This window comes from Notolabrus celidotus, chromosome 9, assembly GCF_009762535.1.
Source record: "Notolabrus celidotus isolate fNotCel1 chromosome 9, fNotCel1.pri, whole genome shotgun sequence".
NCBI lineage: Eukaryota > Metazoa > Chordata > Actinopteri > Labriformes > Labridae > Notolabrus > Notolabrus celidotus.
In genome coordinates, this window is record NC_048280.1 from 13,545,614 (window position 1) to 13,572,781 (window position 27,168).

The 27,168-nt window shown below is 41.2% G+C and overlaps 1 protein-coding gene across 1 annotated transcript in view; it reads left to right on the plus strand.

Moving 5' to 3' along the window:
* fbxl17 (F-box and leucine-rich repeat protein 17) overlaps positions 1-27,168 on the plus strand; it is a 300,805-nt gene that overhangs the window by 268,268 nt on the left and 5,369 nt on the right. Inside the window, exon 10 of the mRNA XM_034692622.1 lies at positions 7,813-7,955. Within this exon, the coding sequence (XP_034548513.1) occupies positions 7,813-7,955 (143 nt within the window). The remainder of the gene's footprint in view (positions 1-7,812; positions 7,956-27,168) is intronic.

Below are 27,168 nucleotides of genomic sequence, written 5' to 3' on the forward strand. Positions count from 1 at the left end.
AGAGATGCTGAGACTTCCTAAAGAACAAATTTAGAGATCCTGTTATCTACAGTACATACTAGGGATCCACACAAATGTCATATTACATTAATCTATCAGGAGGTGTTTTAAATTTAAAGTATGTTTCGATGTGAATCAGCTGTTAAAGGTGTTGCTCACAGCGGAGACGCTCAGCTGGCGGCTGAGGCTGAGTGACAGGTCTCCACTTTTTAAAGAGGATCAATACGCAACTGCTGCCAACAACGACATGAAGGTTCACAACTTTAAACAGGACATTTGCCCACCTTTAGATGCAAAGCCAACAGGCTGGTGGGAATTGCTAGTACGCTATGTTTGCAGACCAGCAACATCAGAGCCGTCTGGGCTTTTCTGCAGTTAGACTGATTATGACCCAGTTGCGCTACCGGCTGACACTTGACCGAATACACATGTTTATTTTTCCCAATAAGAAATAAGACTAGGAAGAAAACTGGACACTGTGAGTCTGAAGTACGTTTCTGTTAGTACTATGAGCCTTCACATTATAAGACTATGTCCATGAAGAATATTTTTATGAACCTGATTGTTGATAATCAGCGTTAAACATGTTTCAATACCGTCAGTTATATGCATTTTGTTGCTGTAGAAAATATCATTTTGGTGGAAAAAACACATTTGGCATTGTTTTTCACATAAGAATTATATATTTATATTTTCTATTGATAAGTCGATAATCATCGTTAATATTTCCAAAAATTGATCACATACAGTAGAAACCTTCATACACAAAGTACAAGGCTGAAAACCAACAAAACCAACCTTCAGGCTCTCAGATGACACTGCCTATGTTTACATGAGACTTTTAATTCCGAATTAAAATTAAATCCTCTTTAAAAAGATTAAAAATGACCTTGTAAAGACCTAATTCCGAATGAAAATGACCATTCCGAATTAAACTTAAATCCGAATGAAGTGGCTGGTTTATTCTGATTTTAAATCCGAATTGAATAATTCCTCTATCATGTATACGTTCATTCCGCTTTAAATTAATTCCGGTCGTTCTGCGCATGCTCGCTCCCTTGTCCTGTCGCGATGACGCACATATTCCGCGCTGGCTGGCACATCTGGGGACATGAAGCCCTGCACCAGGCCACACAGCTTCAGAAACGACGCGCGGGCCATCCAAAAATTTCTCCTTCCACTCAACATCCGTGAACTCTGTCCGGACGATTCGGTTCCACCAGTCCTTCTTCGCACTTTCATCCACTGCTGTCTGGACTTACGAGCGGGATGTTGCAGTGGGATGAGGTAGAGCAGCCGTTTCGCTAACTGTTGGCTTTGATTCGCCAATGTACGGTCTTCCGCCTCCCTTCTCCGGTCCTCTATCTCTCTCCTCCTCCTCAGCTGACGGAAGTGAAGCAGTATGTTTGTGTCGAGCTGCTTTTTAAAAACTATAGTCAAAATAAAACCAAAATTTGAACTTATTGTGTGGTCTTCCATGCTGTAACCGTAAATCAGGAACTGGATTCTGTTTTCTTCCGGTAAACGTAAATACGTCACGCCCGCCCCTGTCCAATCAGAACCCTTCCCAACCCCCAGACCTTAAGCGGAATTGAATGAAGACGATTAAATGTGTTTTCCATGTAAACCTCACGTTGGAATTACTATTTCCATGTAAACGCGAAGGAGAAAACTTCAATTCCGAATTATTTAATTCTGAATAATTCATTCCGAATTAAAAAACATCATGTTACCGTGGCCAGTGTATTGATAAACAGACATGACTCTGTAGTGGAAGTCACTGCATGGCCTCAGAAGCACTTACAAAGATCATTGTGTGTGAACACAGTCTATCGCTTAATCGACAAACATGAGTTAAAACTCTACCATGGAAACAGAAAACAAATTTAGAGTCGCTTCCAACCTCCCCTGGGCCTGAGCTCAATTAAGGCCGAGTTGAAGTGGAAAACTGTCCTGTGATCAAAATGTGAAATTCTGCTTGGAAATTCTGAACGCTGTGGGCTAAAGAGAAGGACCATCACCCGCTTCTTATCAGCAGACAATTTTAAAAGCCAGCATCCAAGATGTTATGAGGATGCATTAATGCTCATGGCATGGGTAACCTGCACATTTGTGAGGGCACCATTAATGCTTTATGGTATATAAAGGTTTCGAAACAACATATGCTGACAAGTAGACATCGTCTTTATTGGGGCTTGCTCATTTAAGCAAGACAATACCTACATGCACGGATCCATAGAAGAAGATCAAGCATTGACAGGAAAATGTTCCACCCAGTTAGCAGAATTGTGTATATCATCTCATCAGTGTGTGATTTGTACTGTTATCCAGCACTTATAATAGCATGAAAGGTGTGTCTTCCATTTCTGGTCCGCTTTCAGCATTTGTGCAACTATTCTTTGTAGGAATGGTTAAAAATACAGCAGATTTAATAAGCATTGGCTTCTTTGTCTCAGAAATGCATGTGATTTTGGCTCGAGTGTTGGCCTCGAGTGGGAGAAAAAAAAAAAGGTTTTGATATCTGCTTATAAAATATCTTTTGTATCTCTTGGAACTTTCTAAACTAACAAGGATGAGAAATGAAAAGAGGGTTTTATTTTGGTTTCAGGCCTACAGCAGCACAGTGGAGAGGGCAAAGCTGAGGCCAAGTTTTAAACACAACACAAAGAACCAAGTGAATGTCTTTCACATTAGACATGACAGTTGTGCTCTCTGGAATACATCAGCTTTAATAAGCTTTTTTTTCCAGTTGTCCCTGCTTGCCATATTTATACAGTCAAACATCCGTACACACACACATGCACACACCACATCGAAGTAAATCTTTCCTATATACCATCCCTTCTTTCGCAAGCCTTCTATCTTCATCAGCGGCTAAAATATAGTGTATAGGGTTACAGCTGACGGGCTTGGAGATGGCTTCAGAGAAATAAGATAGCAGTAATGGCACACCATCATTTAGGAGAATGTAATAAGTGAATATCTAATAAGCCTGTAAAAGATGCTTAACCCCTGCAGCTCTGAGGTCAGGTAGAGAGATAGGAGAATAAGCTGATTAGGGAAGGTTTCTTCTCACGTTGCGGTCATCACAGGATTGACCAGCTCCCGACCCCGCTGTTTGGAGTGTGGTTACCTCAGCTCAGAACTGCTCCTATGTTTGGATAAATCCACTATTTATGGTGTTTGATAACAGCTAGAGCCTGATATGGGAGAGTAATGGGTTTTGAGTCTTTGTGTGGAGATAATGAATGAGTGAATGGAACACCAAAGATTTAGGGTTTTATTCTGTTTTTTAACCTTTACTCTACATTTGTAACCTCTGCTCCTTCTGTACATGGCTTAAAGTCTTGCCTAATTACAATGAGTGGTTGCAAGATCTGGCTTTGAGGCAGACAGATACCCTTCCTACAGGCACAAAATGGTCCATGACACTCCACGACATATTGATCTGCTGATAGATTTGTTGTTTGAGGATTGATTGACAGGCAGATCTGTCGGCCTGAATTCCAAGAGATGCTTGATAAATAAACTGAAACAATTTATTTCTCAATGTGATCCCCACCTGTTTCTCATATTATGACATACTTGTATCCCCAAGTGACAGACTTAGTGAAAGACAGGGGAAATGTGCCATACTGAAAATGAATGATATCCAGGATTTAAGGTCAATCTCTGTCTCTCTCTGCTTCCCTTCATCCTAAAGGGGGAAGTGTATACACACACACACACACACACACACACACACACACACACACACACACACCCACACACACACACACACACACACACACACACACACACACACACACACACACACACACACACACACACACATTGAACCAGATCCTAAAGCCATTTTCAGGCAGGGCAGTAGAGTGTGTCCTCATTACCGTCTGTGAGTGTGTAGTCACCAGTCAGTCACAGCTCCTGCTGCCAGAATGGGATTTTCCCCTCTTTTCTCCTCTGACTCTTGCACCTCTTTTTCACCTTAACTTCTCTTGCATATCGCTTCATCTATTCCTCGGACAGAAAATCATTATCGGTCAGGAAGACAATTTCCTGCTCCTATGGTTCCAGTGCCAGTCAAAAGTTTTTGAAAACCCTATATTTTAAAATATTTTAGACACATTTAAGAAATTTTATGACCCGTTTTAAAGACCTGACTCTGGTTGGTCAAAACCCAATAACAATGGTAAATAAATCTCAATATCAAAAGTGACAGTAGTGACAACCTGATCACACATGTAAAATCAGTCCACAGAAAAGACTGTGGCACATTCCACTTCTGCCTGTTGACACAGTGGCAAAAACGTCTCTTGCTGGTCTTGAGAGATGATATCCTGCAATTCAAGCAACAGCAGCTGACCTGGTAAGAGTATCTCTGAATTGCCCTTACAAAGTAACTAAATCATATGCAGTTGTGATAAAAGCATCAATTTTAAAAGCCATGAAATTTGCCTCATTTATTTTGGAGGACATGAATGAGTAGGGAAATGCAAACTTAATATAATGACTTCCCTTTAGCTTTGTCTAACTTTGTCTTCATGGAAATGTTCAGTTTAATTTTAATTACACAGCTAAATAGGCTCATCTTTAACCTGACCATGTGTTTAAATGCTCAGTTTAATGTTAATTTGTTGTCATGGGATCCATTGAAATAGATGGGTTATATTTTAGCTGTCATTTTTAAATCATTTTTAAACCAGGCCTCTCTCTTTCTCGCTTACAGTTAGTCCAAAACGCGGCTGCTCGCCTTTTAACAGGAACCCGCAAGCATGAACATATCAGGGCCAAAAAGCCGGCAAAAGGCGAGGGGTGACCGAGCTTTTCAGTGGGAGCTCCTAAACTATGGAATGAGCTACCCACCCAAGTCAAAATGGCCCCCACCCTGGATACTTTTAAATCACATCTTAAAACTCATTTTTACTCCTTGGCTTTTAATACAGCATGAGAGTTTGAGTTGGTCTCTGTTTGTCTGTTAATTGACTGTATTTTAAATTTTTTCTATTATTTATTTCTACTGTTTGTATTTGTTGTGCAGCACTTTGGTAACCTTGTTGTTTTTAAAATGTGCTACATAAATAAAATTGATTGGACTGGATTAAAACAATCTTGCGAGTATTTTTAGGCATGTTTGCACTTCACTTCACTATCTTATAAAACAAAGCCACTGGGTTTCAATTGCTCTCTCTGACAAAGTGAACAGAACTGTCCGACTGTGGTAAAAGGGTTTCTCTCCTTTTGCAGTAGTAGCCAACGATTTCCATTTACCAGCTGCAGTAGCAGGAGTTTACAGTCCCCTGATAGAGGATCAAAGGAGGAGAGAGAGAAGCAGAGCACACACAGGGATATTAGGCTGTAATGGCGACCAGATGAACAAGTTGATAGAGTTCTAAACAAGTCTGAAGAGTCAAACACTTCTCACTCTGACAATGGATTTATCTGACCAACTGTAGAGTTTCCCTGAATGATGTGAATGTTTGTGTGTTGTGCTCTGTACGTTCTCCTTATGAAGTCTGTGATTCAGATTATACGTTGTGTGCTTAGGTGGGTGCAGCGCAGTAATCAGGAAATGCATGGACAATGTATTCACTTGCACCTGTTCTACATTCCCCTGTGGTAAGCGCCTGTCTGCTTCTATCCTCTCACTTTGTCAGGTTGAAAGAAGTCAAGTTGAAGGGGAAGAAACAGGGACTTAAAGCCGGTGAAGGGGAAGTATAGAGGGAGTTCTGTTGTTCGGTTCGGTTAACTATGAAGCACTCTTCTATTATTTGATCTCGCTGCTTCTCAGAAAACTCCCAAACCTCTCCAAAGGGGGGGTTTAACGGCAGCAATATGTTTGTCCTAACATCAGAGGAGAGGCCTCAGACCAGGTAATCGAATTTGGGATCATGTGATTGGACATGACAGGGGGAGCAGGATGGGGAGCCATTCCTCTATATTTACCCTATACCTATACTTGACCGTTACAGTCTCTCTCTCTCTCTCTCTCTCTCTCTCTCTCTCTCTCTCTCTCTCTCTCTCTCTCTCTCTCTCTCTCTCTCTCTCTCTCACACACACACACACACACACACACACACACACACACATACACACACACAAAACATCCATCTTTGGAGTACTTTGCTAGGTCAGCACTCATCAAAATCCAACATGGCTTCTCTATGTGCTGCTCGCCCATCTGGCCTGATGGAGCCTCTCCCCCATGGTGCTGCTTTACATGAAACATTCTGCAGCTTCAAAGCCATGTTACTGCCTGTTTAGCTGTAATGTGCCATTATGCATGGCATCCAGAGCACAAAAGGAACCACATGTGGAGCAATCCAAGTGCCCAAAGCTATATATTACATATGTTACATACTGTACGCATGATTACTGCGTGTGGATGTGTGAGCGTGTGTACGCAGACAAGGCTCTCTACATTGCATTGCTCCAGCTGGATGGAAGGAAAGAGGGTTAAATACAAGCACTTGATTCAAAAAGCATGAGATTATTCATTTCCCGTCTCCTGTGGGAACTTGCTCCCCTTCTACACTGTACACACACTTGTATACATGTACACTTGTACACATACACACACACACACACACACACACACACACACACACACACACACACACACACACATTCACTTTCTGACAGCGAGTCTAATGTTATTAAATACTGTAATATGTGGAGGTTATTGGAAAAGTGCTGGTGATAAAGACAAGAAAGGGGAGAGAGGAAGAGAATCAACAAGAACACACACAAACACACACACACACACACACACACACCTACACACACACACACACACACACACACACAAACACACACTCACACTCACACTCACACAAATAAGTTTCAGCATAAAATGGATTCCCGCAAATGAGAAAACAACATCAGGGCTAAGTAAGTATTTGAAGGTGCTGTCAAAGGCTTTCTCTGTCTTTACCTTCCTCCTTTCATCTTTCTCTCACCCCTTGCTCCTCCTTCCCTCCTCCCACTCTCATTAGCAATGGTTGTGAGAGAGTGGAGAACAAAGCCCAGGCCCGGCCAATCGATCGCCGAGCAGCACTATCAATCGACCAGTGAAGCGCAGGTCTCCTCCAACTGCCCAACGATTGACGGGGGCAAAGATTGATGAGCATGATTGTTGTGTCTCTGTGTGTATTTGTGTGTTAATGCAACAGTCTTTATTTGAGATGCAGAAGATTTAATCATGCCTTGTTTGTCAAGTGCACAGTTCAATTTTAAAGGATAAAGGACGAGAGTTTCAATGAGAGGACACGCAAGTGATGTGAACCATGTGTGTGTGTAGCTACCTGTGCACACATGCTCTTGAGTGAAACAAAGCCCCCAGACGCTGACAGATATTTGTTTCGGTGGATACTCTTTACCCTGGCACTATGTTTCTTCACTGGCAGCAGTTAACACACACACAGAAACACACATACAACCTTGCAAAATTAAATCATACACTGGCATAGAGTCACACTTTACCCTGGCACGCTGTCAGTGCCTTTCAGTGCTCTGACTCATGCCAACCCTTTAATGGATGAATCCTGCAGCAACCATGGGTGTTCGTGTGAGATTTGTGCATGTGTGTTACACTGGGTGTGTATGTGAGTGTATTTTCAAGGTGTTGTGTAAACATTGGAATTATGTGTCACAGCTGGCCACGCGACTCGCCCTGGTTCCATCTCGAAATTTCAGCGCGTCTCTCCGGGAGGACGTCGCTGCCACATTTGCATGAGAAAAGGTTGTCAGACTAACACCTTTTCTTGTTTCTCTCTCCCTCCTCCTCCCTCTGTCTTTTTCTCATGTCCACAGCTCTGATAGCCATAGGCCAGTACAGCAGCACCATAGAGACAGTGGATGCCGGCTGGTGTAAGGACATCACAGACCAGGGGGCCACACAGATCGCTCAGAGCAGCAAGTCCCTGCGCTACCTGGGCCTCATGAGATGTGACAAGGTAACAAGGCACAGTCTCTAATGTCTTCTTTCCAGGGAACACTCTCGGAGGATGTATTTTCCAGACATAGCAAATGAGATTTTCTGCTGTGTGTTGTGCAAAACCATGTCTGAAATATGACTTATGACAATTTGTTTACAAGAAAGAACTGAAAAAAAAAACTAATTTGTTCAGTCATATTTACTGATTTAATCTCCAGTCATGAGAGGGCATCATCTCTTCCCTCTGACTAATATCACTTTAAATCACATGTCTATGAGATTTGGACCTTTGGCCACACTTAGTCAATTTAGATATGCCTTTGTGAACTCCAAGGCAGCATAATTAAAAATGTTCTCAGATTCTGATATTTTATGTTGTAAAATGATCCAGACATGAATCAGGCCAAAGGTTATGATCACCAGCTGTAGCCCTTTTTTATTTACACAATTGTAACCAAGCGGCAACCTCCAGTCTAAAAATGTGAGTCATTTGGGGAAGTGCTAAAAACTGCAGTTCATCGAGGGTCCCCTTGAGGCTGGCTCCGGAAGTACAGGAAACCACATACACACCAATTCAAAAAAGCTGATCTTTACAGCAGAAATAAACATGTTTACAGCCTGGTACAAAAGATGAGAGTTGTCTGGATAGCTCATGTCTCGATCGGCTCTCACTGGGGTGAATTTTTTTCTAATGCTGCAATTTCGAAGATATTGAGATTCCAAGTCTTCCAATGAGAGGCACAGCTGACTTGATTGATAGGCGGGAACACTGTAGCTGTTAGCTAGGATGCTCAAAGCCCACCTCTTTACGTCACAATCACTTGACAGCAGCAATATTGCTGCTGCCGACAATTTGGCCTCAAAACAGTGCTTCAGAAACAGATGGGTGACGTCACAGATACTACGACCATATTTTATACAGTCTATGGTTTTAACCATCCTATTTGTATGGCTCAGATTGTGCTTGATACATGTTTTTGGACGTGATCGCATGACAGACTAATTGCAAATCTGTTGCCATTCTAATAACTGAGCAATTATCCAAATAAATGGTCATCAAAGTTTTTTAGATGTAATGATGAAATTTGAAACAGAAGAAAAAAAATCATGAGCAATACTTCTTCAGAGCCAATTTCATCTTAAGAAGGAGTTGATGGTACATTGAAGGGCATGTGGCTTTCAATATCAGCGGGCCCTAACTACCTTATCAAAACTACCATATTGCTTCTGTACTCAACTGACTTGACTGCATTTCCTGGCATTGACTTGTTGATTTGGCAAAAGACTAGCATTTTTAACACCTCATATTCCAGCCAACTCCAGCAATCTCAGTGTTGCTGGAACTTTCTCTCCCTGGTGCTCTGTCAACTCTTCTGGTGATTTTCTTTACTTTACGTGTTGACTTTGGCCCAACTTGTGGCTTGGAACCGTTGGCTTTAAAAACATACAAAGTTTAAAGAAAACCTGTGCCACAGTCAGTGTCCGAGTGTGCACCTTGAGTGTACTGAGAACGCTCGTAAGAGTGACAGCAGTGAAGCTGTCAGCGGCAACTCTTTTCCACTATGACATGCTCGCAGGCTTATATGACAATGATGCTGTAGCAGTAATTTAGAGATGACAGGAGTCAGTGACAAAAACCCAGTGTCACAGGACAAGATGTGAAAGTATGTGACGTGATCTTATCTGCAACATGATCTCTTATCTCTCATGGTCTGAGCAGGCCAGAGAAACATAAAATCAGCTGGCCTGGAGTCTGTCAATCACACATCTAGGCCAACAAGCCAGCAATAATGTGGAGCTCTGCCCTTAAGCAGTCGCCCACATGAGTGGCTCAATATCCATAATAGCCAATTCACTCTGATAAATTAAGGGGAAAGTTACTGCAGTATAAAAAGATCTGTTGTCTGTCATATGTTTCATATTCTTGACTTCACCATTGTGCACATGCAAAAACACAAGACATAATCAAACACATACACTTGAACCCTCCACAGACCCAGGTTAGGGAACCCGGCCAATTGAAATGCATCCAGATGAGAGTATGTCGAGCTGCTAATCCACTGCCTCCACTGCCTCCTGTGCCCAGTACGTCTGTGTGATGCATGTTTGAGTCAGCTTGTTGTGTGATTACAGAAGAAAAGTGACATAACGACCCCTCTCAAACCTATTTTGAGATGCTGATCCATCCAAAGTCACCCTTAAACTCTCTTCTGGCCTCTTACCGTCCAATCACTAACCTGATGGATGCACATTTAGTTGAAGTGCCATGGTAACAACCCCCGTCTGGTTCAGTAGGAGCGTCTACTACACAGATGCATCCACTTAGTGTGGGATCATTCAGGCTGACATGAGTGGGATGAGGGCAGACAAGTAAGACAAAGTGAACAGCTGGTTAAACCCAGAAACTTTCCTCTGCACTTTCACTGTACAGCCTGTTTTCTTGTATTGGAGCTGGTACACAACCTAGGCCATAATCCCAATGCTGATGGGGCTCCATATGGTGAGTGTAACAGTATGTTTTAATGAGCTTTTTGTTTTCTCATTGGGGCTAAATTTTTACATTTGGGTTTCGGGCTGAACGAGTTTAAGAGCCTCTGCTGTGCAGTTAAAAAAAAGTGCGAGTAGAAGTTGGCAGGGGAGCAGAGGCAGAAGGAGAGATTTTGACTTATAGAGGAGGCCTTTCACCAGGTTGGGAACTCATCATTTTTATTTCTTCATCATAAGATCAGTGATATCTGTGTGTCGCGGCCTCCAGGCTGACCCTATGGATTTCTCTGATAAAAATTCCTACCCAGAGATCGTTAAGTGCGACAAGAACATCAGTGTATCATATTTATCTATTTATACTGTAATAAAATTAAAACATATGAGGGTCGGACAGTGACCCCCATGCGTAAGGTCTCAGTGATGAAGCGGCGCATTCAATTCACGTTATTGCGGACATGAATGTGTATCTATCATATTTATCTGGGAGTAATAAAGAGTAACTGCATTACATCGCAGGTGATCACTTAGATTCCATTTTCATTTAGTTCCCTTCTGCCTCAGTGACCCAACAATCGATATCTGCAGCCATGCTAATAAAAAATCTGCTCTGGAATGACCTACATCTTTACTGGAATAACAATTTTTCTTAGTTTCTCTCCACTGTATGCTTTCCAGCTCCTGCTCTCCCGATGAACAAATTCACCTCTCCCTCTGCTCGTATTTATCCATCCCTCTCTTCAGATGTGATATTAATGCTCATAACTTGGCCTTTAGGTTGTAAGGATACATAATTACTCTGCCTCTGCTGTGATGGGGGAATTTGGGGATGAAATAGCTAAATAAAGCTGTAATTGCTGCTATTAGAGTTGTAATGGAGTGTGAATCGAGCAGAGAGATGATTTTGACAGTTTCCAAGGTCAGGTACATTACCGGCTCTGGATCACAGAATTAATTCGCTGCATGCTTGCCCTCTTCACCCAATTTCATGTCCTAAAATTGTGTTTGCATTGCAAATGAGTCTGGAGCACAGGTGAGGATTGGTTAGGCCAATGTAAGAAAAAAGACATGGCGGCTACTTTCTTTTATTCTGCTTGATGTTGTTGTCTTTTATTGTGTTTGGAGAAAAAGGGAGTTACAGTAGATAAGGTCAGGTTTCAGGAGCAGACTCTGGGAGAAAAAAGGGTAATACGAATTTCGCTCAGAGGGAAACAAATAAACAGAAATAGGTTGTTGTCGGTACTCTGGTCGCAGAGAAAATGAGAGCCACAGAGTGAGTTAAAGAGGTAAAAAGGTGAGACGCAGAGACGGACCAGGCGGATTGTGGTTATCTACGAGTCGGCCCAGGGGCGTCGCTGACCGCGCTACCTTCTCCTCAGCTTCTACTCTCCTCTCTCTCTTCTCCCTCAAACCTCCTGTCTCTCCTGATTCTCTTCAGATTCTGCAATCACACCGACTAAAACCCCTTTTCTTTTGTTTTTCTCTCTGACCTTTAAACAGAATTTGTACTAGTTTCACATTTAGACATTTACTGGAGCTGACAGTCCACTCCAAAAAGGGTCAGAATTAGAGACTGTTTGATATCGTACTCAAATTAACTCTGACCTGGTGGTTATACTGATTTGAGCCTGTGGCTTTTTTTAAAAAAGATGGACGACACATCTCTTCCTCCTGTTGAACAAAAATGAAGCCAAAATACCCCTCACTGACATCTTGTACTTGTGAAGTCATTTAGAGACAGCACATCAGAGAATGGCTGGTGGAGCATTGGTGCCCCGTCCCTTCCACTAACCAAAATACACATTTCACTTTACACAACATGGCAAAGCTTCTTCAAGATGGACACAATCTAGATCAGGGGTTCCCAAACTTTTCAGCCTACGACCCCCAAAATATAGGTGCCAAAGACTCGTGACCCTCACTGTCCCTCCAAGTGATTTAATGTGGCTTAATTTAGCTGGTCTGCAGAAAATGACCCTACCTATATGAGCATGTGGCTGCGTTTCCTGTGCCGTTATGAATTAATCTACTGCTACTGATGCTTTTGATAATTAACTGTTCACTAACCCTAAACTTAGGAATCATCAGGCAAAAAGAAAGGCAGAAAATTCATTACATTTTATATTTTCAAGGTTTTATTTCAAGATTAGCTACTATTTTGTCGATATTTTTTACTATAATGGGTAAAATTTACTATTTTTAGATAACTTAAAAAAAAAAAACGTTCTGGAAGACATCTCACAACCCCCCATTTGTGTTTGCGACCCCCGAAAGGGTCCCGCCCCACACTTTGGGAAACCCTGATCTAGAGCATAACAGCTACTTGAGTAGGTTTGTAGCAGACACTCATGGCTATGGAAAGTTCAATGACTCTTTGGTTATTGTTTTTTTTTTTTATCTTGTTAATTCTTCTCTACATTTGAGTGAGTTTGTGTAGCTGGATTTGTCAACGAAATTGTCAATCATGAGATCATACCACTATTTAAGCATGAATTAACTAATGAAAACTACATTAAACTTGATCATATGTCAGTATGATGCCAATTTACTTTAACAACAGAAGACATGTTTGGGAAAAAGTTATTTGATATGTATTTTGATTAAACAGTGTGACCCATATCCCATCTGTTAACATGAAGGAGGCGGGTCATATGACCTACACTGCAGCCAGTCAGAAGGTGGAGCTCCAAACATTTTGACTTCACTTCTGGGGAGCTGTCATGCTGTTCATCTTTTTATACTGCCTGTTTTTATGGTGTTTTTTGTAGAGCTGGTGCTCCTTTAGTCACCCTGTTGCCTCCCTTTCTCCTTGTTGCCTGAAGGAATCTAGTGTCTTTTAAATCAAAATAATACAAAATCTGACCAAATCACACACACTGTATTATTTTCAACTAAAGCTACACAGTCAATTTTGCACCATTTACAACTGCTTTGACCACTGCTTGTTTTAAAGATTTTAAATTGGTTCCAGAGTGTTTGTAATCGATGTTGCACGCCTTGTCTCTTAAATGAGTCAAATCGATATTTTAAAGTACTTTACAAAATTGTTTTCATTAGAGGCAGTGTCCACATTGCTTGCTATTTTTCTTTTTCGCAGCTGACATTTCAACCATTCCAAAGTTGTACCATGTTTATTTGTGCATCACAGCAGTAAAATTCAGAAGCATGACCAATTTAATCTAATGCCAAACTAATCTCATCTCTTCACTAAATTTTATTCTGGGAAAAAAAAAACGGAGACTGGAAGATAACCCTCCAACCACAAGGTTTCCACATAATGAAAGTCTTGTGCAAATTACCTCAGATTACTCTCAGTCACAGCTTCTTTTCTTTATTTTGACAAATCTATTAGAATTTTTCTTCCTCATGCCTCATTTCATTAAACTCTCCACTAGGATGCTTTTCCCATGCATTCATTTGCCTTTTTCTTTCCTCAGCCTTGTGCTTGAAGCATACATGACTGTCACATAAGGTCAGCTGGATTCCTTGGGTGAAGTACACGTTTCTGATTTGCTCTTAGGTTTTTTAAGGACAGTATTAGCATTAGTGATAAAACACAAGACCATAATAGGAAGAGATATCAGGCAAAAGTATTTACAGGAAGAATGTGTGCCCATTTTCATTGAATCAAGTTTGATTGATTTGAATTGCTCTAACACTCTTAGCTGAGTTGGTAACAACCTCCACTTGTTTAGCTCACAATTAAGGAACCATCTCAATGTTTATGCATAAACCAGCTAATGTCCAAACCAACATACTGGAGCTGAGAGGGTCACCGATGGTGTCTCCAACCAAATAATTACAAACCATAAATGTTAGTATTGCGTAAAGAAAGGATTGTACACACTTCCACACAGTGGTGTGTTTTGGCAGGTAGTAATTCCTCACAGGAGCTGTGTTGACAGTGTTATGGACATATTGCAAACACTCCTATGCTAATATTTCCCATACATGGGCTTTGCTTGGTTTCTGTTCAGGATGTGATTTTTGTAGGAATTTAGTACAAATAACAACACAAGAAGAAATCTGGCTGAGATTAGAGATGATTATGTAATGCATTCGCAAACAGATCTCCTCTGCTGCCATTTATAGTCTTCTCATTTACAGATGTTCAAGTAACTTCCACAGAGTACTTCATTTTTTTCTTTATCTTGGTATTTTGGTCTCCTTTATGGCTCCTTATGCACTCCTGAATTTTTCCAAAGTTGCTCATTCATACTTCACGTTCAGTTTTCCATGTTGGATGAAGGGGTTGGTGGGCGAGCCTTGGGAGGCAGGACGTGACATCAGGAGCTACATTGTGCAGACATTTACACTCTTCTCATCTTGAGAATGATTCTCCTTCAACCTCGGATGCCTTTATTCGTCCTGTTACATGTCGCTGTTCTTGGCAATGGTTGCAAGAGATAAACATCATCACCCTGTCACCATCACCACCCTCGCTCGCAGTAAATTTCCCTATCTATCCTTCTCTGTTCTAATATTCACTCACCATAACTTCATGTAGAAATTCACCAGGGTGAACATTTCTGCTGTTTGTGTTCACACAAGCAGCCCACCCCAAAAATTCTGTAAGTTTTCAGGAGTTTTGTGCATGTGTGAATATACTGAACACATAAACGCTCACACAAACAGCCACGTCTGATACCACAGAGTCAGGTTGCAGAGTGGTCCCTGTCAGCTGGAGACAAATACAGCCTGTGGAGGTTCTGGGAAGGGGCCAACAGGGGCCAGTGCCCCTATAAAACTGAACCTGGACCCCCCTTTGCCCCCTCTCCACACCAAACAAATATTATACAATAAAACAAGCTTTGGTATCGCTTTTGTGTAAATGTGCAGAAATGTGCAGAAAGGTGTGAAATTTTCCATTACACTTTTGTTTCTCATACGTTGCACATGTTACATTTATGTCTGTTTCAGACAGACAGAGAGCAGAGGAGACAGACCGCAATGTCACCTGGTCCATGTATGACTTTTATTAGTCCTGGCCTGCAGACTGCTGACAGGGAGCTTTACAACCCTGCACAATGATTAGTACGAAATAAGTATAATAAAATAGACAGACAGAGGGCACACCACTAGATGATGAATGCTCATTTTGAGACTTTCAGTAACTTTTTCTTTACAAGCACTCATTTTGGGTGTGCAAGAGAAAAAATTCTGATGAAATGATATCAAAGCAGGAGTTATTATTGTAAGATTTTTTCTGAAATTTCGTTATTGTGACAACTCTATCCATGTAGTAATTAACATATTGAATAAGCACTGTTAGCTGAGAAAATACTATGCATTTTAATAGCTAATAAAACAATGCTACATTATGTCTGTGTAGTGTTACCTAGTTCTAAGTCATTACAAAGGTAAAGTCAACATGCTCATCTCCTGAGGGTCTCTTTTGTCAGGGTTGAATGTGTCCCTCTGACAACACCCTTGGCCCCAGCCTGCCCCCCCACCTCAGTAAAATTGGTCTAGAACCACCACTGAATACAGCCCTGTGATAACCTTGAACTGAAGCAGAGAGAGCCCACCTAGCTCTCCATCTTTACAGAGCAGCTCAACCCGTGTAGATATGTTTGGAATCGTCAAAATGCTGAAATTGTAGCGAAACAGCTTCCCTGAATGTCACAGGACTTAGAAAGTGTAGAATTCATTTAAGAACTGTTAACAGGATCCATCTGGCTCTCCTCATGTGGAGTAGTGTGAAGGATCGATTTACTCCATCACAGTTTATACAAACTGACTTCCACACTGTATACATTTTCTTTTTCTGGCAGGTTGTGTCCACTGTCACTCTTGCTGATATGAGGAGTTTAGATCTTTTCATAGTTATGTGCAAACACAGGCTTTAGCAAAAGCACAGATCTGAAGTCTATTAAATTGTAAGGATATTTACTTGTTTAGACTCTCAGCAGCTGTGTGATATATTTTTATGGAAAGAAATGTGTGCCCGACTACATTCACATCATCAGTCCAGATTTCCTTTGTGTCTCTGTGTGTTTATACATGCTCTGATACAACATGTCTGCGTGTAACTGTGTGTGTTCTCTGAGAGGAATTTATGTTATTTGCTGTTAACACAGCTCATAATGGAGCATTGAAATCAGAACCCCTCCAGGCCTGGGCGAATGGCGTGCTCTGCCCGCCTCAAATGATTACACCCCTCTGCCCTCGGGGGCCAAACCAGCCCGTTCTGGCGAGGGGAAAGAATGCAATTGATCCAGACTCACCCAAAAATAATCAAATCAATTCATTTCATCCTCTTTCTGCTATGCCGCTGTGCCAGTCTTTTGAAGTGTTCAGCTGAAAGAGTCAAGGAAAAAGTGCCTTAATCTTCAGAAAAACGGATCCTTTTGGCTCGGCAGTTGCACATATGTCAGTACATGTGTCTCAGAGAAGCCTGACTCCCCAGTGAGTCTACTGTTAAATGTAAGGTCTTTCTCTGTGGGAGGAATTCATCTTTCTTCACTTCCACAAACACAATGGAACTTTATGTATTAATCCAGGCGAGGCTGTGGAGCAGTGAAATTCAGTCCATTGTTGTCAGAGATATATTTAAACCAGAACTTTTACTATCTAGAAACAACATTCCTCTCTTTGGATTGGGCAGACGCAGAGACACAAACACAAATAAACATGCCAGACTCACTAAATGCAAGTGTTGTGATATTTAAAGCTCGAGATAAGTGCCTGATCCCTTGATCCAGCTGTAAGCTTTATTAGAGTTTGAAGAAACATACTGTACTGTCAAAGAGTGTAAATCATTTTACTTCTTATCTTCACACTGTTCTCATATGTCCTCTTATATACGTGGACTTGCTGTTCTCTATAATGCCAGCTACATAGAGCTACGTTGATGTATCACTTCGGGGATTTTGATCTTATTCAGCCCCGGTGGAATGTTTTCTTTAGAAGCGTTTTCAAGGCCTGCTCAAACTGTTCCTCTTTTTCCCCTCTCATCTCCTGTCTTTACCTCTTCTCTTATCTCTATCCTCGTCTTCTCTCCTTTTTTCTCATCTACCTTTCTTCTCCCCCCTCTGCTTCGTTCCCACTTCTTCATTAGAGTGAAAACAAATGGGCAGTCCAGGTTGTGAAGCGGAGAGGGGAGCAAACTCACGCAGTCAGCACGAAGCCAGACTGGGAAAATAATGACACTGACTGCTACTGGCCCCCTTCAGGGACGGCTGTTGGAGAGTGTAAGAGTTATCAAAGTAATGGAGCAGAATAGAAAGTAAAAGAAGGGAGGTGAAGAGGGTCGTTGAGGAGAAAAAGAATGAAATGATGCAACAAATGACAGTAACAAAGAGGAAAGGAGAGAGTGGAGTGTATGTTTGCTAATTCCCATACAAATGGACCCCTGAAAAGTGTTCCGTGTTAGCAGTTTTGAAATGTGCGCACATTACCTGAAGTGAGGTGAAGCGTCGTTCCGGGGACACATATGAGCACCACAGCACCCCCGCGATAAAGCAACCAGACAGACCTTGTTAAAAGAACAGACATCCCAATCAATATGGCCGTTCCACTGGTGCATCCAGCTGCCGGGGACTATACACAGATCGGCACGGCGCAGCAATTTGCAGACATAAACAAGGGCCTAATTGTTCAGGGCCTGGAGGTTTAGAGTGAGGAAAACAACGATGAAGCATGGTGAAGAGTTAAAAGGCATTTTAAGACTCGTTTAGGAAATGAGAGTTTGGGAGTTGGGCAAAACTTTCTTTGATGAGTGTTGTTATTGTGAACGGCAGGGATCCTCGGTTTAAAGGCTCCGAAAGCGAAGGGGAATAAGGAGACGGATAGTGCATGCACAGCATCAAGTGTAAGATCGCCAGGTTTCTGTGGTTCCTATTTTCCAGGCTTTGGTCAGGCTTGAACGTTCAAAGTCGGGGAAAGTAGTTTGAAAGAGTCATTTGCTATTTGTGATTTTCGGTGTAATCTTGGAGTCTCATCCCACACAGAGGAGCTGTATTGATTGGCGGTCTTAACTGAAGCCGACTCCTGATCATCCCTTCATCTTGTTTCTAAAGGGCAGCAGAAAGGGACAGTGAAGGAGAGAGGGTGAAATAAAGTGAGACACCGACAGAGTTCACTGAGTATCTGAAAGGAATCTCAGATTTGCCCTTCAACAAAAACCTACCACACACACAAACTCACACACACATGTATTTCTTCACCTATCCTGCTCCTTGTCCTCACTTCATTTTTCCCCCTTGTTCCCTCTTTTTTGTCTCTCTGTTTCTTCTCCTTTACTTCTTCTCCTCCAAGCAAGGACAGCAAAGGTTGTGTGAGTTTTGGATGCCGCTCACATCTTTTGTTCATTCAATTAGTTCATCCAAGTCAGCCTCCCCTGCCCCATCTCCCCCTTTTTCCCCCCTCCTTCCTCATCCAGCGGTGTTTACTCATCACAACGGAGGTCAACATAATCTCATGGAGTCATGGGCAGACAGTAGACGAGACTCAGTGTGGCCTGGATACTCAGACTTTGCCAATTCTGATGTTTTTTTGGAGGTATAACTAATATTAGGCTCAGTGTGTTTTCCTTTTCCACAGATATTCAGAGAGACAGCAGGAGGAGGTCGCAGCCCTTTTTTTTTGCCTGCAGGCGAAGTGTCTGACTGTGCTGCTGATAAATTAGCTATTAATGCTAATGACAGTGTAGCTTCCCTCACTGGAACTGTGTCTGTTTAAATTTGATACATCCAGATGAGTTTGGGTTTTTCCCTTTTTTGTTTGGGCTGATATCGATTGAGCCTCCCATTTATGTGCACTTTTGTAATTGATTGGAGAAAGAGCAGCCAATAGGGATGGATTTAAAGAGGTTTGAATATGTTTCGCAGGTTTGCAGTAAAGAGTGTAGCCAAAAGAGCTTTGTGATGACCTGTGGCTGCTCTTTGAACAATTTCAGTCAGAAACATTTCTGCCTCGGAGAGATAATTCAGAAAAAAAGATCAAGATTCACCATGCTGTTAGTATTTGTGCTAAAATTGACAGTGAGTTGGACAAAAAGCTGAAATCAGTGAACACAATGTTTTTAATTTGAGTTTGGAAACACAAAAAAGGTCGACACAAACTCCTCTGATCTCTTTATAATTCCCAGAGATTAACCTGTGACTCATTATAATCGCCTCTCACTAGGTCATCCCCACCTGTCAGGCTCACAAATGACATCACTGCTTCATTTTTAACAGTCCACAAATCTAATCTAAACTCTCCTGGCTCTGAAGAATCACAAGGAATTTTGTATTTTGGTGTACTTTGAGAGGACAGGGTCAAGCTGTCCTTGGATTTTATGTCTTCTGAAGAACAAGGAAGTCATGCCAGGCAAAAGAAATAAACAAAAAGTGAAACACTCGCTCTGTTGTGGTTATCCTCAAAAAATTCTGCTTGTGTCTTGCCTCCTGTAAGCCGGTCTGGAATTTGTTCTTTTAGTTATAGACACGTATGTGTGTGTATGTGCCCACGTTACTGTACTGTAATGTGCCCTTTGTAAATTGAAGAAGAAGCAGTAAGATGTGAACTCTGTCAGTCTTTCTCCCGCTCTTCTTCTTTACATTCAAAGTTCAATCTTGATCAATTTTAAAGGTTCTTTATATTTGTGTCAGATTCAGTGTGTGTGACACAAGTGGTCTTGATAAGCGAACACCCACTCTGAAATAGAACGATGTCAAACCCCTGTGAACCTACATTGATTAAATGCTATCAATACAAATGTGTAGAAATAATAAATCATGTATAATCCATTAGGAAATCTTTAAAGGACTTGAGGTGAGTCAGATCATGTCTAAAATAGTTCCAAGGACAATTGGACCCTATCCAAAATGTTGTCAACACGAACAGTCCACTCTTGAGTTTCTCTCTGCACTACATGATCAGAGTCAATGTAGCATCTACTTTGATCTGAAGGGGGGTCAGACATACTGAGCCACACAGCTACAGTAAGACATGTTGAAGTAGAATATGACCATGCTTGGTGACTGATGATCAGGACTAAATCAGGTGGCTTCCATTGATTATTAGGAGGTATGGGGATCAAAACCTGGTTATGATAAGGACTTAGTTCCACTTTCTTTCAAAACCGTTTTAGCTTATCAATTCTGATATCAAGTCCGGTGGATCCTATAATGTAACATCATTTTTAGAACTCAGTCCCTTTTTGCAAATCAAATCATTGCTGCACAGACATACATGAATTGTCTAATTAAGTTTTTCAATACAATTGAGTTGCCAGCCAACAGGTTTTAAACTACACAAAGAAGAATTCTGGTGGTCAGTTGCTTGTGATGATGGCTTGACATGTAAAGAGGTCTAAAGTTTGTTTTTTTCTTTATCAAAGAAAAAAATAAAGAGGAAACAAAGTGCGTTTTATGGAGCTCAATAGTTTCTTGTAATAGGAAACACACCCTGGCCAAGCACATTAGCAATGTGCATAAAATCAAACAAAAATCTAGTACCTTGGACTGTCTTCAGGTTGGAAAAACTCTGTCAGCTCCAGCTGCTGCTGCTGCTGCTGCTGTGGGACACTCAGTCCTCGTCCCTCACTCAAAGCAGCCACAGCAACTGCACCCAAACTTTGTGGCAAGTCCCATTAGTTAAAAAAAGGACTCCAATGTTGAGGTCTTTGTTGATATCAGCAGGATGGAAGCTAGTTAGCTAACTCAACAAGGTGACATAAGGTTACATTCTGATGTGTTCAAGGTTGGGTAATTAAATTCACTAATAGGAAAATAAATAATAGCAAAGCAGGATGAGTGTTTAAAAAATGCATTGTCGCCTGGCCCCTCCACCGAATAATGACAAAATACTGATAAGGGAATCAATGAAGACTGATTCTTAAGAGTCTAATTAATGATAACTGTATCAACAAATAGTTAACAGTACCCATCATCCATAGTTACTACTTATTCAAAGTAAAAGAAATGGAAATTAGATTTTTACAAGAACACCAACAACTCTCACACAGAGAGGCTTGTTTGTCCACTGTGTCACCACAACAACTCACATTTTAATTAGCTGTAATTCAGAGCTACCTAACAGATGTAGCTGTGATAGTGTTTTACTATTTTTTCTCCTCTGAGACCAACAAATAAACTGTGCAAAGCCTCTTGAGTCGTGGAATGTTTTCCTGCAGTCTGCAGAGATAAGACGGCCGGCGTGCAAAGAGGGATTGTGCTGAGCCTTGTACGCATTCCTTTAGTTACCTTTGTCACGCGTGATGGAGTGTGGGGTTTACAAACCTGGCCTCCAGAACCTCTTTCTCTGACCCTGTTCAGTTTAGCTCCCATTCCTCCCCTACATACATGTGTGTGTATGCACTGACACCCTGCTTTTTCAGTTCTGCTGCAGCCTGATATTGTGCAGAGATGAGGTTGTGTGAGCGGGACCAGACCTTAGGTTGTCACAATCGGAGCCTGACCTGTTTTTTCAAAGCGCATTCAGAGCCATGCACTGCAGATTTCTGCGAGGGTCGCTTGGCTTTCTGAGACTAAATCAAAATGTTTGAGCTCCAGCTTTTCCTCGGCAAAGAGCAGTCTATTCCTTAAGCTTCTCTGCCGAAGCATCAATAGTTCGTTTAGAAGTATTGAATCCTTTAGAATAAGTTTCTGGTGACTTTTTTTTTTGTCTTAACACTTCTGAAACCCTCTTTTTTCCCCTTCATTCCTCAGCCTCTTATCGGAGACAGAGAAGTATCTTTTGGTTGTCCAGTCACTCATTTAGAAACTTTACAGCAGGGGCTTTTCCTCTGAGCAGTTTAAAGAAGGCTATAAATCTGCCCCGTTTAAATCCAGGCTTGTTTAAGCTGCCTTTTACTAAGACCTGATGCAATGCATTCTTCTGCTGCCTAAACAGGCTTTTTAAACATTTACCCCAAATGTATTTACTGGTTGACTGATGCACTCTCTACATGAGAGCAGACAAGGAACGGGAGGTATTTGTCTCTCTTTATGGGCCCTGGACCTGCAATGGCTGCCACATGGCCAAAGAAAATGGAATGAGGGAAGGAAGTAAAAAGAATAAAAGAACCATGCTGACCTGTGCTGAATTTAATGAAAACACAGAGGAAATAAAAGGAAATGGGACTGTTTTTATTGAAAACTAATTCATTTTTGTCCAGTCAAAGGGACCACTAAGCATTTCTTTGTTGTCATATATCTGCATGCACATTCATTTAAATTCTGTTCAGTTATTCCAAATCAGCAGTCTTTTTTTATTGCTATTTTTTCAGGGTCATTGTTGTTACGAATAATCCAGCTCTCAGTAGGTTTGATATATTCAAAAGGAGCGGAGGCCATGTTTTTGTTTTGCCTTCTCTTTCCTAAAATCTCTCCCTCTGTCTTTATTCCATTTCCCTCGCTTGATTGCAAGAAGCACTCACAGGGTGTTCTCTCCACGCCGCGCTAATATGATACGCATCCTCATGTTTGTGAAGCTGATTATCGATTTACGAGCCTGTTCTTCTTTTTCCCACTGAGAATGTGAGCAGTGGCTGCATTAGTCATCTTTACGACGTATTTTTACTGCACTGCTTACAAGAGGAAGGATCAGGGCTTGAGGTAAATGTATATTTTACGTGGTGATGGAGTGCATTTGCATGTGAAGATCAAGAAGCTCTCAGGGAAGAATGAAAGCACATAAGAGCACTCTGAGAGGGGTCAGAGGTCAGATTGGAAACTAAACGTCATTTACCCTCAACTGTCTCACGTAAAAGTAGAGGAGTGGCTGTCAGTGAGCGTTCAGGCACACTTGCTCATCAGGTTTACTGTACAGCATCTTCAAATAAAAGGTGCTTTTCACCTAACAGCCTATCAGACATACATCTTTTTGTTTTCCTCTCATCCCGCTCACCCTGTTGTAAACTCTGACAACGGCACATTACCCGTCAGCATGCATTACACCGCGCTCAGATCTACAGGGCAGCATCTTTGAAGTTAAAATGGGGGAAAATATCATAAGTATAGGCCTCGCTCCAGATAGCTGTGGCTGCGCTCCCAGATGCCTCTCAAAGATTAGAATCATCAGTGAGTAGTGATCTGCTCTATCGTATGGCGCTCCTACAGACTTGGCAGCAGGTTTGGAGGAGGGGTTGTACAGTACACTTCACTGGATCAGGATTGTTTAAAGAAAAAGAAGAAAAAATCCCTGCCAGAGCCGTATATCCAAACCACCATCCCAGTCCCTCTCTCTCTGACATCATTTTTAAGCTTATGTTACCTAGCAACAAAATACAGTTAAGCCCAGTTTTGCCTAGTAACACAATTTCACTCCAGGAAAGAAGTGCTGAATCACAGACTTTAAGAAGTCAGCAGCACAACGGTGGTAATCAGAGGAGTCCCCTTTCTGCCAGCCAGTTACCCGCAGCATTCAGCCTGACCTTCATGTCTAACATGAGCTCTGAGCTGCAAATACCAAGCAGGTGTGGTGATGTCATCTTATCTAATTCAACATACCACAGAGCCATACAAAGGGCACACACGTGAGTTCTGGAAAGAGAAGGATTGAAGCTGTAAACTCTTGGAACTTGATGGAAAAGAGTTTTGTTTTCAGGCCTTAAAACCTTTGAAATAACTCAAGTTGTCATCATTCTGCAGTGGAGGAGAGCTAATGGATGATGCTGATGTATAAACGCCTCAGTCAACTGATTTTCTGTGTACAAGTTTTTCTAACCACTGGCAGTAAGTTGTTTGAAAATGAAGCAGAGGCATGTGTGATTTGAAGATCCAATTATTTCAGATAAATCTCAAATCAGGTACGAGGAGTTTTTCCTGCTGTGTTTAAACTCTAAAATATATTCAGACTGTGATTTTAATGATAGTAAAAACATTTTTTCTCTAATCTTGAATGACATTTCCCTCTTCTATAATAAGATGTTTGATTTCCAATCATTTGATGCCAGTTGTATGAGACAGTAATTACATTTAAGGACTTGAGAGCAACAGGAAAAGACTAGTGTTTGGCGAGTTTTTCCCTCTCAAACGCAGTAATATTAACAGCAGCAGCAGAGAGCAGTGCAGTAGTTAATCTTGTCATGATTTAAATCAAAGTGATCTTGCTGCAACTCAAACATTTAGCGTAGCTGCAACCAGCAATTAGAAAATGATTCAGCGTTTTGATTGGGAGCTGTTTCTGTGTGTGCGGTGTTTGCTCAGCATGTGGAGCTGCTCTTAATTAGCATTAATGAATGTTATGGCCTCCCATCAGTTTGACAGGTCTATTCTTTAGATCTGTTTTAATTGTAATTAAGGCCTGATTAACGAGCTGGGGGATGTTTCATTCTCTTTTCAAGAATATGGTGTAATATGTTATGAAGGCAGTCAGGGGTTTGTCATTTTATCCACTAATGAGGCTCAGCCATATGTCATAACAAACCTAGCTTCTCTTTGTCGCGGCAGCTTCTGGGTGCCTTGGTTAAGCTGATCCTGCTTTAGTCCTCTGTGAAGGCAGCGTGCAGCCATCTTTGTAGGCAAACCACAGGTGTTTGTTTAGAGATAACAGGTGTGAGGTCGCCCCTGCGGGCCAGGGTTTAAGACGCTCACCCTCAGTGGTGAAATGACACAAATCAAGCGCTTTGTAGCATCTCTCACTCCCTTGTTCCCTATCATTTCTCCATTCAACACTGAATGTCCTAAATAATAATAACGAGTTGACAGACAGGTCGATATAAAGCTCTGAATTCATGAGCCAGGACATAATTCTGACAGACTTTCCAGGCAAACTCTAAAGAAAGGAAAGCACAGAGTTAATTTATCTTCACCTCTGAGAACCAGAGTAGTTCTTAGTAACAAAAACAAAATGACTCAATTTATCTAATGTTTTGTCCAGGTAATAGAAAAATTAGAGAATGATGTTTGATATTTCAGGACGTTCTTAAAGAAAAAAATGTAATTCATCAACCTTAAAAAATAAGAACCATCAATGTCTTCGCCTTATTAAGTCAGAAAGATACAGAAAAAAATGGCCATGTGATCAATTCCAAAAAAGAATGAATTTGTTTGCCCCAACCTGCAGACTTTAAAGGTATATGGCCTTATAAATTGAACGCTCATTTTGAAACAATTTACTTAAAAATAGCAATCATGATATAAAGCCTGTATCCTCTATTATTACAGATGGGACATGGGTCAAACTAGAAAACTCAATTACTTGTCAGATATATTTTTATTAAACGTAGTTTCTGTCATAGCAGCTAGTCGTTATCATGATGATTTATGGGCATTCTTTTTTTTTAGGTAATTCCAGATTTAATTAGTAATTTGATGTTAAAAAAAAAAAAAAAAAAATTCAAGAGGGGATGAATAAGGCTCCTGATATATTTTTTACTGGTATAGCTGAGTTGAGGAAAAACAGCAAGAGTAAAACATGAAACAAACTGACACAAGAGTTGTTGCATGTGTTAAAATGATCCTTCTCCAGCCAGGTTGCATTGCTCCACCAGCACATTATGTCAGCGCTAGGGATGTACTTTTTAAGTATTTTCCGTGATCAATTTTTGGAAATGTTAAGGATCAATTATAGATTAATCAGTTAAAAAAACATTATTATTCTTATGTGGAAAAACAATGCCAAATACGTTATTTTCCCCATAAATTATATTTTCTACAGCAACAAGATGCATATAACTGACAGTGTTGAATACAGGTACATGTTTAACACTGATTATCAACGATCAGGCTCATAATAACATTCCCGCGGACATAGTCTTATAATGTAAAGGCTCAACAGAAAACTTCTTCAGACTCACAGTGTCCAGTTTTCTGTCTACTCGTTCTTATTGAGAAAAATAAACATGTGTATTCAATCAGGAGTTAGCCGGGAGCTCAACCGGGTCATAATCAGTCCAGCTGCAGAAAAGCTCAGACGGCTCTGATGTTGCTGGTCTGCAAACATAATGTACTAGCAATTCACACCAGTCTGTTGTCTTTGTATACAAAGGTGGGGAAATGTCCTGTTTAAAGTTGTCAACCTTCATGTCCGTGTCGTTGTTGGCAGCAGTTGTGCATTGATCCTCTTTAAAAAGCGCACGTGGAGACCTTTCACTCAGCATCAGCCGCCAGCTGAGCATCTCCGCTCTACGCACACCTTCAGTCAGCTGATTCACATTGAAACATGCTTAACACACCTCCCTGATAGCTGAGTGTAATAAGGAACCACATGATGTTTGTTCTACATGACGGAAAATTGAAAACAAAAATGCGCGTATCGAGTAATTTCTTAACAATCATTTAAAGCTAGGGTTGGTAGTCTCGGAAAACCAGCATGAATTTGAATGTAGCTTTTCCTCATGACTCCGTCTAACCCCTCCCCTCGTCCCTCGGAGCTCCTCCAAAACAACGCCCCCCCCCCGCTCACATGCACGAGCGCCGCTGATTCTCGACCATATGATGGTGACTGATTCAAAACCGGTCCTCACCAAAACATTATCATAGTGAAAGTTAAAAACACAAACAAACATGGCTGCTGTTAGTACTCACAACTGTCATGCTAGCATTATCCAATTGTACTGGTGACACGATATCAGGAGAAAAGTTATAACACATATATAATACTGTAACAGCTCTACTGTTTGTTAAACGTGTTCAGTGTAGATGTTCTTAATTCCTACAGTGTTGACGGTCAGTGAAGGCATCAGGAGAGGTGTAGAGTGTGCGAGTGGGAGAGAGGAGAGACAAGAGGAGAAGTTCTTCATTCATTCAAACATTGATATATATAAATACAATAAATATATATTTTCTGTAGGACTTACTGAGCGTCATTAATTA